The sequence below is a fragment of the Cygnus olor genome, chromosome 11, assembly GCF_009769625.2.
Source record: "Cygnus olor isolate bCygOlo1 chromosome 11, bCygOlo1.pri.v2, whole genome shotgun sequence".
In the NCBI taxonomy this organism is placed as follows: Eukaryota; Metazoa; Chordata; class Aves; order Anseriformes; family Anatidae; genus Cygnus; species Cygnus olor.
The window spans coordinates 20,315,330-20,330,000 of record NC_049179.1 but is presented as its reverse complement, the minus strand read 5'-3'; the positions used below and the strand labels follow the sequence as shown (position 1 = coordinate 20,330,000).

The 14,671-nt window shown below is 36.3% G+C and overlaps 1 protein-coding gene across 9 annotated transcripts in view; it reads right to left on the bottom strand.

The window, feature by feature from the left end:
- IQCH (IQ motif containing H) overlaps positions 1 to 14,671 on the bottom strand; it is an 83,354-nt gene that overhangs the window by 49,790 nt on the left and 18,893 nt on the right. For 5 of the 9 annotated variants that reach the window (XM_040570429.1, XM_040570426.1, XM_040570423.1 and 2 more), the window contains 5 exons: positions 14,275 to 14,397; positions 3,690 to 3,801; positions 2,936 to 3,064; positions 1,752 to 1,977; positions 1 to 536 (listed from right to left, as the gene is read on the bottom strand). The exon at positions 1 to 536 is cut by the window's left edge and continues 5 nt beyond it. In XM_040570429.1, coding sequence (XP_040426363.1) covers positions 1 to 536; positions 1,752 to 1,977; positions 2,936 to 3,064; positions 3,690 to 3,801; positions 14,275 to 14,397 — 1,126 coding nt within the window. Of the gene's footprint in view, positions 537 to 1,751; positions 1,978 to 2,935; positions 3,065 to 3,689; positions 3,802 to 14,274; positions 14,398 to 14,671 lie in introns of those variants that run through there. The other 4 variants (XM_040570424.1, XM_040570425.1, XM_040570430.1 and 1 more) reach the window with 4 other exon arrangements.

The window sequence follows — 14,671 nt, the reverse complement described above, 5'->3', positions numbered from 1 at the left end:
CCCTGATGTAAAAATTCTCCAGGTGTCTCTGACGTGATTCCTTCAGGGTCTTTTTCACACGTGCCATGTGATTATGCAAGAGCCAAGAAATGGCAATCACACCTGATGCCCACTGCTGCTGCCTGAAACGGACGTAGGCTTTTCTGGCCTGGTAACGTCTCCATGTTGCTTGGATCTTTACAGCAGCCATTTCAGTACCCCCTTGGCCTTTGTATCTTTGGCCAGGTTGATTTAAGATCTTTTCCACGGTTGATCGATTCTTCATCACTGACAGTATGTCACCTTTGGTGGGATTCTCATTAAGCACAAAGTCTGATGCCACTTCCACCAACTTTTTACAGCTTATTGTAGCCAACGGTACAGCATAGTCCTTGAGAAGCTTCTCCAAGCGTTCCAAAAAGAAGACGATGCTCCCCCAGGATAAACAATAATGTTGCTTGAATGCCAGAAAGCCTGGAGCTTGCTGGTCTATAGCGCCGTGCCAAACATCAACATCGCAGTCAAAGGATGGATTCTGTAAGGACTGACATGGAGACCTTTATGGGGGCCATGGAAAGAGAATAGCTACAGACTAACTGCTATTGACTGTAAATGACTGGTCAAGGCACACTACTATATTACCAGTTACCATTTCACTGTGGGAATTTATGCATTTGAAATACACTCCTTATATTGATTTATACATCGTAACCACAACGTTTATCTCATATTTACCATAAAAACCATTGCCACACAAAAACCTCAGAGGTCATGCAAGATTATGAGCATTTTCATTGAAATTCATTAATTGCAAAAAGCAACCACTGATTTATCAAACATAAAAATGAAGCTCCACAGCACTTCACATCAAACAGTAATTGCAACAGCAGTCTTCTAGTCAGATTGCCTCCACTTACCTCAGGAGAATGGGTAACATCCTGGTCTATAAATTCAGCCAAGGTAAAATTTGAAACAGAAATGTTCCTGCATCTTAACAGAACTTCCTATTTTCTGGCAACCTTAGCTAGCAATGCATTAGCTCAGATTATCAATCTAAATACACTATTTTTAAAGAATTATTTTTATTTATGAGTTTAATATCTCATTGACTTCCACTTCTTGAGTTCACTTGCAAATAAAGATCTCAACAGCACACAAGTCAAAAAAGTCTGGGAAGATCAAGCAACACTCCAGACAGTGTCCTATGGAACATGATACTTAGGCCTGAAAAAAAAATAAAAAAATCCCTTTTGCATGGGGATCAAGAATAATCAGCAAGCATTAAGCAGTCAAGGTCAAATTCCCCTATAGTTTTCTATAAATATAAAGGGAAACACTACATTTGCTTAACTGCAATGAGGGAGATTTAGATGAGACGTTAAAAAACTCTTTTATAACAGTAAAGATAGTCAGTTAAGCATTGGAACAGATGGCCTAGGGAGACTGTGGAGCTGCTATCACCGGAAGTTTTCAGAACAGGTTAGAAAAACATCTGTCCACATTATTACAAGTATAGGTAATTCTGCCTGGAGGTCTAGGTAACCTCATAAGATCCTTTCTAGATGGATTTTCTAAATTTCAATGAAAAGGTAGATACATTTGAGAAAGTAGAATGGCAATATAGGAAGTATATCTGACTTACTTCAACATTTGCTATTTACTGGCTTTGGTTCAAACCCTCCTGTACCAATTCAGTAATTCACAGTCAGTTCCTAAAACAACTCTGCTGAAGACAGTTTTAACAACATGGATAAAACTTTCATTATCCTCACTGTCTAAATACCTGTGCCTGAGAGGGAGTCTGCAATTCAGACTCCAGCTGTTGAGCTGGATATGTCCACGCTGGCTTTGATTTTCTTGCTGAAACCATGGAGCTGCTGGATAGAGGTCGTGCAGTATTATCTTGGCTAGAGGAATCTGGGCCATCAATTGCTTCCTTTGAGTTTGGAAAGGTGAAGGTGTCTGTATTCTCAGGGTCCACCCTAGTACTAATTTCTCCTGTACCAAACAAATAAATAAATAAATACTCACAAGTTTCATTGCTAAACGAGCGCAACAACAGCATCACAGTGATACTCCACCATATGTTAGTAGGTACTGGCATGCTCCAGTTTGCTCTCATGTCCAAGCAGGTTACAATTTTCAGGACACATCCAAAACCCATGTAGAAATGTCACTGGTTGGCCTTAAGCCTAACCAAGCTGTAACAGGTTACTATTATGAAGACTGAAATTATGTTAAGGAAAAACGTACGACAGCTTTAATTTATAATGTTCTAAAGTTCATAACAAGCCAGCTAGTAGTAACATACAGCATAATAACATCAAAATATTAGCGCTTATACTCCATGTTACTCCATATATATTTTTAGTTTTCCAACTACTACGTTTCATTAGGAAAACTTTGAAATTTATAGGGATTGCTACTACGCCCACTCCTCATTTTGCTCATGCTCCTTTTCACATTGATGGTATGTTTGTCAGATGCCACAAGCAGCTGTAGCAACAACAGTTTTGAGCATTCTTTGTAGTAGATCAGAACCCTGTTATCCTGAGTACGTTCATTTATGAAGAGCCATTCATCTCATCACACTGGCAAAACAGAGGCTTGATCAGATGTCATAAGTCATGTTTACAATCACTTGCAGTATCATTGGCTTTACTATAACTCTGATGGTCAGATATTAGATTCAGGCACTTAGAATCTGAAACATGCAGGTAGGAACCTATAAGAATTTTCAGAAATGAGCAGTGACCAAATCCTCACAGAGATTAAGAAATATCATTCCCATTCAATTGAAAGACAAAGGATGCTCATGTGCATCTTTATGCACTAAGTATTTTTAAGAATTTGACTGAGTACTTGTTAGACAGCTTCTTCCTTGAGAGACAAAACAAGGGACTGAAAGTGAAGTTGGAGATGCAACTCATGGTTGTTATCAATCATTTGTACTCACCTACAGTTGACTTCTTGTGCTGCCTGTGAAATTCATGGAGAGGAACTGCTTTGGATACAACAGGAGGTGTCTGGTGAGTTATCTTTGCTGCTGGAGGGATAAGCCTTCGTTCAGTTAGGCTCAGAATACCTATGAGAATATGACATTAATGAACAATTCATACACATTCCAGTAATGAAAGAAAAAAAAATAGTAACAATAATGAAAGAATTAAACAAAAGGTAGACCCAACTTCTTTCAATTCCAAATCCAAACTAGAAAAGCAGCAGGTATTTTTTTTTAATGCGGACACTCAAGGAAGATAATCTTTGTAATTATGTAAACAATGTAATTATGACTATGGACCAATTGCTAAAATAGCCCAAGTGCAGGACTAATTAAAATTGAATGATTAATAACCAGAGATTAATCATGACTCTTTATCTTGATCATTTTATTTGGTCACACAAGAATCCTCCATCATACACAATTCTTCTTTCAAGTAGCAACTAAACTCTGTGAATTACAATATAACTTAATCAGGAAGGATGATGCTGAAAATAGCATACTGTCTCCTAAGGTTAGCTACCACACGAAGTAAGTAGTCTGAAGTTGATCTCTACCCTTGGCAATGTTTGAGAAGACAATTCTTAAAAGTTTTGAGGTGATGGAAAATTTGATTACCAGATACCTGCTACAAAGAGCAAACAACACTGATCATGTAGCATACATCTGGTGCCTGGCAACAGTACCCAGACAGGCTTCTGTGACTCACCTTTCTTTATATCTTCATCTAACAGGGGTAAGGAAGAATCCATGTGGTGAGAGGCAGGCAAAACCCAAAGGTTGCTAGCTGTGTGACTTTTCACTGTCTTCTGACTACACATCTAGGAAAAGACAGAACCTTCTTTTAACACACAGAAATCCTGGATTTGCAAAAGACACTTGTCTACTCAGGTAATAATAAATCTAATTTCCGCTATGAATAAGATTTAATAATGTAACAGAACAAGCACAGCATTTACTATTTATGAACATGCTACAGTATTTTCTACTGTTGTTACTTTATTAATTTAAAATAAAGTTAATTAAATCCAATTGATGTCTTGTGATTTCTGCTATGCAAAGATCAGTGTACTAGTTCCTAAAGAGATCACAAGAAGTTTGCTCAATTTTAATGAGTACATTGTAAACATAGTGCTTCTTGATAGAACAGTCTTTGCATATATAAAATGCATACGCAGACAAGGCACCAGAAAGAAAAGGAAGTTCCTTAAAATATGGAAATAAATTTTTACAGGGAAGAATACTAAAGGAATTAAAGTATGTGAAACTATTCAGAAATCAGGGATCAAAAAGTATCTCAGACTTCTGAAGTTTTCTTTAGCTACAGCAGGGAACAACACAGCTTGATAATGTGATGTGGAAGCATGTGCCACACTAGCTGTGCTAATGTGGGGATTAAAGCTCCCTTACTTCCCCAATTAACCTGTGCTTGCCAGAAAAAAATGGAACCTGCTGATTCTAAGTGCCAGGAATTCAAGCAGTGACACATATCACTTTGGGATAGTGATATCATGTCTCCTATTGTTATGATCACTAGAGCACAAACAGCATTGTGCAGGGAAAAGAACATATTGCTACCTTACACTTTCATATTTAAAATACAAAAACTCTACGATATCATCTTTCTTCATTCTACGATATCATTCTTTCTCCAGTATGATAAGTATCTTCAGTTTCTTTCTGCCTATGAATATACATACTATTCCATGTAGAATGTGAGTTGTACTCAACTCCTAAAGAAAGAGAGAGCCAGATCTTCAGCGGATTTAAAGCATCGCAGCACATGCAACTTCACGGCAAGTAACATCACTGAGATCTCTCACTTGAAGATAGTGAACCACTACCAGCAGAAGATGATACTATTTTCTCTTGCCTGGCTGATGCTAGAAACGTAAGACAAAGATAAACATAGGGAGACATGAAAGATTCACCTTAAACTCAAGTGTTTTGATGAAGCAAAAGGAAAATTTAACACTGTCTATCAAACCTTACTCTGTCAAAGGATGCTTGGAAATCTAAATAAAGTTTTATTAGTTTTAGCAGCTAAATTACCCAAGGAGTAGGTATGCTCTAATATATGATGCTCAGAACTTCCTTTGCAAATGCAGCTGTACAGGTTCTCCAGTAACTCCCATGCTGCGTCCCAACAACACAAGAAGCAAGTGACTAAAATTGAATGAAGAGGGTAAAAAAGTGCCAGCACATGGGTGCAAATTATTATTAATCTGAGGAACAAGAAATGTATTGGAGGCACATATTAGATCTTTTAGCAACCAGGAAAGCCAACAGGTAGATTGGACAAGGTAAAAGATCTGGTGATAATGGGGCAAAGAACATTGAGACAGGCTGGAAAACGAGCTTGGCACATAGGTTAGGATTAAAGGGTTTGGATGGGGACAGAGAATCAAGCACCTAAAATTAGGATATGCTTTATAAGGAACAGAGAGATTAGTACAAGATAAAATGTAAAAAGGAGGAACTGGGGCACACTGAGACGGGGAAGCAGACAGGTTTGTACACAACAAGACGCCTCTCCGTCACAATTTGGAGTGGACCTCAACTTCCCGGTCTCATCTTTAGCTGTTAAATAACTGTGAGGCCCAATAAAAAATGTCCCATGCTTTTGTGGGTAATGATCTGCTATGAGTTACTCTATTAGTCTAATGGTTAGAAATTCTTATGTTGGATAAAAAGGTTTGAATCCTACTGATGAGCTATATGGAAGACAACCTAATAACATGTGCTGGACATTTAAAAAATTTACTTTTTTAAAAAAATCACTTCATTATGAATGATAAACTACCTTAAAATAACATTAAGTACATAAGATTTGAAAGCTACAAAATATTGATAGATCTGCAAAATGAAAATAATACTACTTACTTCTTTCATAGAACACATCAGGACTACATGGTTTAAAATACTAGCTTTTAATGACTGATTATCATGCTTATGTATATCTTTCAGTACAATAGGATCCAGGATGTGATTGGGATCTTTTGAGGACTAGTGTGTCGCAATTAGTAAATAACATCAGCCATCAACTTTACAGAAAGGGATAGGAAATTCTAAAGAACTGTTTGTAAGTCTAATAGGGAAATGAGACAGATCAAAATAAACTATTATAATTTTTCCTTCCAATTTGTATAATAACATTGTCCACAAGAGACATTAGGGAGATAGAAAATATGTAGGCTTTCTCATAATAGAGAATTTTTCAGAGAAATCATAGGCACTCATTTCAGTTACGGCCATTATGAAGCATTACGCTTTAAGGGATCTAGCTGTATGAACCTTCATGTCCTCATGTTCCAAGAAAATAGCAATAAGCATATAACCAAGATTAACTTTATACCAGCCGGCGTATAAGTGGCTTGATACTGAGAAAAGGAAATAATAAACCACACTTTTCTACTCACTCTCAGCTCAAGCAGTTTGCGGAAGAAACAAGAAAAATATATAAAATGAAAAAAATTTAATTAAACACTGACTACTTTTTTCAGACTATTGTTATCGTATCAGTAAAGCAGCACTGATTTTACCATTGGTCAGTTTTATCCTAGCTTAAAACACAGGAGTTTTGTTATGATAAACAGCACTATGAAAGGCGTGTATTTGTTTGTGTTCATACAGATGTAATAAGCTACATAGAGAAGCAATTCGGGTAGAGTGTATGAGTTCAAAAGCAACCTAGAGGTTTTTATTTTTTACTGGAGATAGATATTTAATTCTTCTTTTCCATATCTTTTAATTCTATAAACTCCATAGTAGGTGTCAACTTCAAAAAAGGACACTTGCAACTGAAATGCAGTTTCAACTCTGCTTTACATTGCACAGTGCCACTATGATCCATGAAATTACATGATACAGGCAACACAGTGGAACTATGGAGCTCGCCCAAAACCGTTAGCTAAGAAAATCCCACGCAAGCTTTACACCTTTCTTTTATGTTCTTTCAGCATCCTATTTGCTGCATTATTTTCCCTCTTGAAGACTTCAGTGAGATATCAAAGTAAAATTTGGCAAAACACTTTCAGCCATCAGTTATTTTCATTAAAATGAAGACAACTCGAAATAAAAATAGCTTAAAATACTAGTAAGTACTTCAAGAAAAATGTTTACTTTTAGTATCAACATATACATTTACTATTTACTATTTTACTATTATTCAGTGACAACTCAACAAAGATCTTTATAAGATTTTATCTTTTTAAAGGGTTTTCAATGAATTTATGTCTACTTAGGTCAGCACAGCTTAAAACCTTTACTCACACTTAAAAGCTTTCATGGCATAAACACAAAAACTAGTGGATTTAACACCACATATTCCAGAACTGGCAGCTTCTAGAACTAGCGCTTTTACATTTTCAGTGTAGACAGCCCCAAACCAGCATGGAACAAAAGATCACACCTTCTCTAACCCTAACCTGTAGGTACCTCACCTGCTTTCTGTCTGGCAGAACCAAACTCTGAAGAGCTGCAATGTACCCTTACTGCTACGAAGTGAATGGAGTCACAGACATCTTCCTGCATGAATAACGCCTTCTAGCGAAGTTTGTTATGAAGATTATGATTCAGCAAGTGTATTTGTCTGAAGTCAGCACAAAGCCTGCTCGTTCACCATGGGTACTTTTAAAGTATAGTTTTATAGGGCTGGAAGGGAGCACCTATCTGAAGTGCAGAGTAAGACTTACTCTGTATAATATGCTTGGAGTGTGCTGAAAAACTATTTTTTCATTTCAAGCACTTCTGAGTGTAATTAACCTGGGACACGAGAAAAACAATTCTATTACCCTTTCTAAAGTGTTTTTCTCCTGTGGATAAACCTCTCCCACTTGATTTTTTTCTTTTTGCTTCATTTTAAATAGGGCACTTGTTGTAACACCATAGGGATTTTCTGATTAGTTCCCTATTTGTTTTCTTTTTACCTAGACAGCAATATCTAACTAGAACAAGTGCTTTTAAAAATACATTTATATATATATATATATATATATATATATATATATTTTTCCCTAGAAAAGAATATAGGCTGGTATTAAATACAGAGAAAAGATGATTAACATCATGTGTCAGAACTATGGTTTATCAACCTGGAAGATCAGATAAATCAGATTTTCTTATCAGAAAACCACACAGCTTGATAGCAATGGTGGAAAAGGTATATAGCAGCAATCTATCATTTCATAACTATCTGCTGCAAATTGGCATTTACCTTCATATTTTTGATTAGGAAGATCTTGCTGAAATTTGATGTTTGTAATCCCCACAAAGAGAAGGATGAAGCATAGTCAAATAAAATCAATAGAACTAAGGTCAGTTTTCCATATGCTCAGAAAACGGGCAGGTAAGAGTTTATAGAAGGCACCTCTAATGGAAACTGGAAGTCTGTCGAACTGCATGTTCCTCAGACAAAAAGTACTTGAGAAACATGATCAAACTATCCCAAAGATGAAGCAGGATAAGAAGGATAACAAGTTACCAAACTTGATAAATCATGGTCTTCATTGATCTCAAAAGAAGTAAAAAAAACATGCAGAGAAAAGAAAATGATCATAAAGTGAACAGGTAAGACACAATGAGATGCAAGTAACAAACTTCTGGGTAATAAAAAATGCCATCATTGAGTACATTCATAATTATCATTAAAACAGGAACTAATTACGAGTAGAATCAACTTGCTTTATCCTAGTGCAAAAGGGAAGAGGTCTCAGGCTACCTTAAGCACCAAACAGATAATGTTTAGAGTTTTTCAGATTGGTGGATCCTGATGAAATGCATTCTAGGATACCTGAAGAGCTGTCTGAAGCAATCTCAGAACTGCTGGTAGGACTCTTGTAGAATGGAAACTCTACTAGAAGACTGGAAAAGTCCACAGTGCCTATTTTCAGAAAGGTGAAGGATATGTTGAGGGATTCTAGCCCTAATGGTTGAACTATAATTCTTGGGGAGAAAAACAAAAACGGAGACCAACAACTCTTAAGCAACTGAACTAATTAAAAATATCTGGAGAGTAACAAATAAATGTGTAACTTGAACCCATCAAGATCAAATTTTTTGGACCCACCTATTTTATTTTTTTTTCTACAACAGGTTAGTGAGCATTATGAATAGGGTAGAAAAGTAAAGTACCACTTTACCAAGACTTTTGAAGCTTCCTGATCATGACACTATATAAACACATGGAGAAAGTATGGTTTAGACATCCTCGCTATAAGAGAGATGCAAAGCTGCTTTGGTAACTAATTCAGAAAGAAGTTCTATGTCAACATGGAAGCCTATTGAGAGGCTTCAGTGAGTCTGCCCAACAACTGGTTACAAATCATCAGGTCCTGCTGTTCACGCAGAAGGAGGAGGTCTTCAAGTTTTCAGCAACGGAAGAAAATCAGTTCAGACTGCAAAAAACTCAAGTGAAATTAAGACAGAGGTGCTAAGCGACTTTCACTTTGTCCTCAATCACTGAATCATAGAATTAATAGAAATATTGGTTAGAAGGGATCTTGGTAGGACATCAAGTCCAGTCTTGAGTCTACTAACCACACAAGATCAGGTCAGCTTTGTTTTTTTCTAGATGAGATTCCTGTAGGATTTCATTGCGTTCTGTAATTTTACAGCCTTGCAGTCTAAACCGATGTGTTTGCTTTGGTGTTGATCTATACAGTAGGCAGCAAAGCAAGGAAGCAATATAAAAGAATAGCTTCACTGACATTTCCATCATCTATCAGTTTCTGTTCTGAAAAGGAATCTCATTCTGATAATCAAGCCAAGTAATCTTAGCAATAAATAGTAAATAAATAAAGTGTTTGATGCTGGTTTCAAATGACCTAATTTTGGTCCTCCGAGACTAAGAACCAGCATATGGAATTCAGCGCAGAAATACCCAATGGTAAGTAAAGGACAAATTCTCATCAGTGTGAGCGGACCTATTTTAAAGTCAGATGAGTCAAAATTTGTAACAGTCTCTACGAACTTTAAAATAAGAACCATTTTTAAAACTGGTTGTCTTTTTATTCAAGGAGATTTCCAAGTTGGAAAATTATGTAGAAAATGCAAGTTTGTCTTTCTCATTCCAGTTTACATAGTCCAGCATTTTATCTACCTAATGATTAATACAGTTTCCCTGAGATGTAATACTGAGATAGTAATAAATATTTCTGTCAAATTTTGGTTATCTAAATAGAACAAACTCCAATTTCAATGGAAAGCCCAACATATAACCTTCAATATGCAGCAGCTAGGCATCTTTAACAACAGGTCTTATGCATTATTCTTACCTACTTTAAGCTCTTAAACTAACCAGAGATGGCTCTGAATTGTCAATTTTCCATGTAATTGGAAAAATCAAGCTTTGCTCCTTCGTAACCTACTGCTAGCTCTCCCAGAAATTTACCTCCATCAAAACTCTGCCATAGCAGGTGCACGAGACAATAGATGGAGAACTTTGGTGAATCCCACATCTGTTTTTTGAAAAAGGGAACAGAAGCAGCACAGAAGGAAGTAAGGAGGATAATTGCTGGCTTGAACTACAATACATTTTACTTGCGGGCAAAGGGCCAGCTTACACGAGGCAGAATATGCAGGACCATCTTATTGGAATTCAGGGGTGGGCCTCCATTCTTGTCCAGAGACAGCTGTAAACCAGCAGCCCATAGCATCACAATCAGGCACTGAGTTTTGTCAAGGAATGCTGATATGTACGGAACAAGCTTCAGCAGCTTTGGCTGCACCCCTACCTAGCAAAATGACAGTCAATCTCCAATTCCAGATGACAAGAACTGGATAAAAACTTAAAACAAATGGTGACCTTTCAAAAGATTAATTTGTTTACCAACAAAACGTTCAACGTTTGTCATCTCAGATGGGGGTGACCTTCACGTTCCCATTTCTAGGTTGAAAGGATGCTGACTTTAGTCATCTGTTAACTCCATCTCACCAATTATTTCCTTTTTATTTTTACTGACGAGAAGATTTTATTAATCCATTGTACTGCTTATTATGATTACATACCATAATACAAATGCAACAAGCTTATTTTGAATTACTGTGGGGTAACATCGATTTGTTTAAGTCTCATTCTGCTACCAATGCCAAATTATGCTTTGACTATAATTATAGCCATATGCATAGGTTTAAAACTCAATCAGATTTTGAGGACCAAAACACCTGATTTTCTTCTACAGCTTCTTCTAATCATTTGAAATGAAAAGAATTGCCCTGCTCTGCCTTAATTTAAAATTTTGGAAATGAATAGACTCTCAGTGATAAGCATTAGAGATTAGTATGATGCAAATACCAAATAAAGAACAAATAACTGAGGACGTGATTAGAGTGACTGCACTCAAATAAGTTAGCTAAAAAAAACACCAACAAAACAGAATCACTGCCATCACCGTTAAAGCCACACTATATAAGATGCAACTCATAAAGGCTAGAAATCATCACCGTATTAAATTCTAACTCATGAATAAATTAAAAGGTTCCTAAGTTTACAGTATAATATATATTTATATGAAAACAGGGACCAAGAAGTGCCAGAATAATTCTATAAAAGAACAGCAGGCCTATGAAAACGAAAGGTATAGTTGTGAATCTTTTCTACATTGCAGCAGTTAGTCAGAATTATTTTTGCTGCAATTCAGATTACTATTTGTTTTGCTAGATCCTCCATGGGAAGCGTACATATTTAATAATTATCTACTCATCATTTTTCATTTGTTATCCAGATACAGTCTACAAAATAAAGGGATGCCCAGTCTGCCAATGGTGTTTCAAACAGAATTACATTTCTCATTTTAAACTAACTACGGAATGTTACAGAGGATGAAGCGTTAGTGCTTATCAAACCAAAAAAGTACAAAAGGGCCATAGTAACCACATAATTAATTTCCTTTAGTTTCTATCATAAAATTCAGCGTCAGTAAACACCAAAAGAGCAAGAAAAGAAAATTTTCATGAAAAAATGAGATCGTTACTAAGTTTGAAAATGAAAATAATTTTTCAAGCTACTAAAATGGCAGGATAGGAAAAAGTCTGTGAACTTTGTGCTTGACCTAACTAGTTAGATCAAAACCAGTTTATGTTTAATCTAATCACATTTTAAAATGCTCAGGTCTCCTTGAAAACTGGGAGGCTGACAACTCTTAGAAAAAAACTGAATGCAGTTAATCGAGTGATTATTTTTTCATTCCTGTCACTAGGAGTCTTTCTGCCACTAATTTTTTTGGGGAGATAATCTTTGAATTCACGTACATATGTATGGCATGTATATAGGTATACGCATATGTCCGCCCGTGTGTATGTACAAATATTGCCCTCTAATGGCAGATTAGAAAAAACTGGGTAGGTAGTAGCTAACTTAATTCTTCTTGTAGGTACTTTAATTGCTGTTTATTTTTCCAAAATGAAAGACCATATAATTTTAGACCTGCAACTACACACTAATTTATTTTAGCTACTCTTGGCAATCTATCATTTCACTGAGTGCTTGTATACATCACATTTAACAAAAATGCCTTCATTCATAATCCTGGTAGCGGATTTTGCAAATCCAATTGCAGAATTTCCCCCCCCCCTCGGTGAAGACAGAACATTTCAAAACACAGATTGTGCCATGAAATTCAAGAACTTTTTTAGTGTCTACTTCAGTAAAACTGCAGAATAAATTACAGATGGAAAATACCTACTTGTTTTTTCAGCCAATCTCCCTGTCATAAACAGTTTCTAAGCAACTGTAAATATGTATCAGAGAGCTTGACTAATTTACATTAAACGTTAGTAATTTAAGTCAACATTAAGAAGTTTTCTCTGATCAGCATACATTTCAGTGAGAGTGGTAAAACACGTGGCTCTCCGCAGTAGTATAATATTCCTCTCTGTGAGTGTTTTAGAGTGGTTCTAAAAAGCCATTAGCCATGATGCTTTTTTCTAATTAACTCTATATCACAGGGTTAGACAAATCACCTCTTAGTCTGGGCAACAGCTTTCAAAAATCATTTTTTATAAGTGGCAGCTTACAACCGTGCCATTCACAGATTCTGTTTACGTTGTTTAAAACCAAGCACCCTAGAATCTTATGGCAATGGGCTTGCTGCATAATACTTCTATTACAAACATTAAATTCTAGAAGAGCATCCTTGTGTGAGACCATTGGGCATATTCTTTCATGTGGACAGTGCTGCGCTGAATTTGTGAACATAATTGATTTTTGAGGATGCCTGTGGCTATCAATTTGTTTTTTTAAAGCATACTTTGAAGAAAATCATCCTCATGTTTGTTTAAGAGGAGCAGCAGTTCTGCAGAACAGAAATTTGGAAGAATCAAAACTTAATGTAACACAGCTTAAACATTCTAAGACCAGAGAGAAGAGCGATAGCAGGGCTGCTGGTCAGGATACTCCTACTAGCGTGTTGTGAGCAGTGCTCAGTCTCAGCTTTTTTAGATAACTGTTTTGTACTACGGGAAACATCTTGACCAGAGATAAAAGAAAAGCTGTGCTTCAGAATACCTTGTAGGTGGAGAGTGAGTATGCTTGGGATCTATAAGACATTGAAATATCTCCACATGCAGTGCAAGGATCTAAATCTGTCCCTCACATTCCAATGTAAGTCCTCCAGGCACAGGAATAAGGAGCAGAATGGGACATTCTCTCCCAAACCTCGTCAGAAAAATAAGATGCAAATGACACCTAAATTCATGCATTCAGTCTAGGATTCTGATTCTCATTTAGTATAACCCCTGTTTTTCTGCTGCAGTGACACTGATTTCTGGTGTGATAGCCCTATGGTAGGATTACTTCTTTAAAAAAAGTCAATTAAAAACAGCATCAAAGCAATGTATGAGCATTTTTCACTCATTCATAACAATCCTATTGACATTTGAAAATTGAAGGCATTCATGTCACTTAAAGCCATGGAACAAACAACTGAAAGCCCATTCTTATCAACAAAACCCCTTTTACGTCTTCCTTGATCTTTGTGTCACGTTCTGAAGTCCACAAGCTTCAATTTATCTTCAGACCCTGATTTTACTGAGATTACTCACCACGCACATTCCCATGTATGCTTATACTTTTGCTGTACTGGGGTCTTGCTACCTAAACCTGTTACATTCCATGTCTGTTTTCCCTTTGTCACTCAGAATGTTTTGATTGTTACATAGGCATATCAAAAAATGGAAAATTATGAGGTACTTTCACTTACAATATATACATTTTTTATTATTTAGGTCTGATATGTATTAACTTTAATAATGAACAGTCAATGTATATAAACCCATAATACATAAAAGTTACTCACGGGAACAGGTCTTTTCTTAGTTATAAGTGGCAGCCTGATCTCATAGCTCTGTTGTTTTAAAACAGCTTTCTTGTTGATGTTCTCTGGGTCAAGCATAATTTTCATATCCATTTCCAGCTGGTGCTGAAACAGAATATGCACAGTCTAAAAATAATTGCACTAGGCCAGAAGCGTTTATAAACGGGAATTGACTAACATGTTCATAAATTTGCAATAGGATGATTAAATAATCATGTTATCTCACTGTCCACACAGAACTGGGCAAACAATGAAAAAGTGTTTTTGATTACACAAATGACTTAGCAAGGCATAAAATTACCATTCGCATACACGTTTCTACCAAAATTTGTTCAATTCATTTCAGTATAAGTACTGAAAGTTCCAGATTTGCACGTCT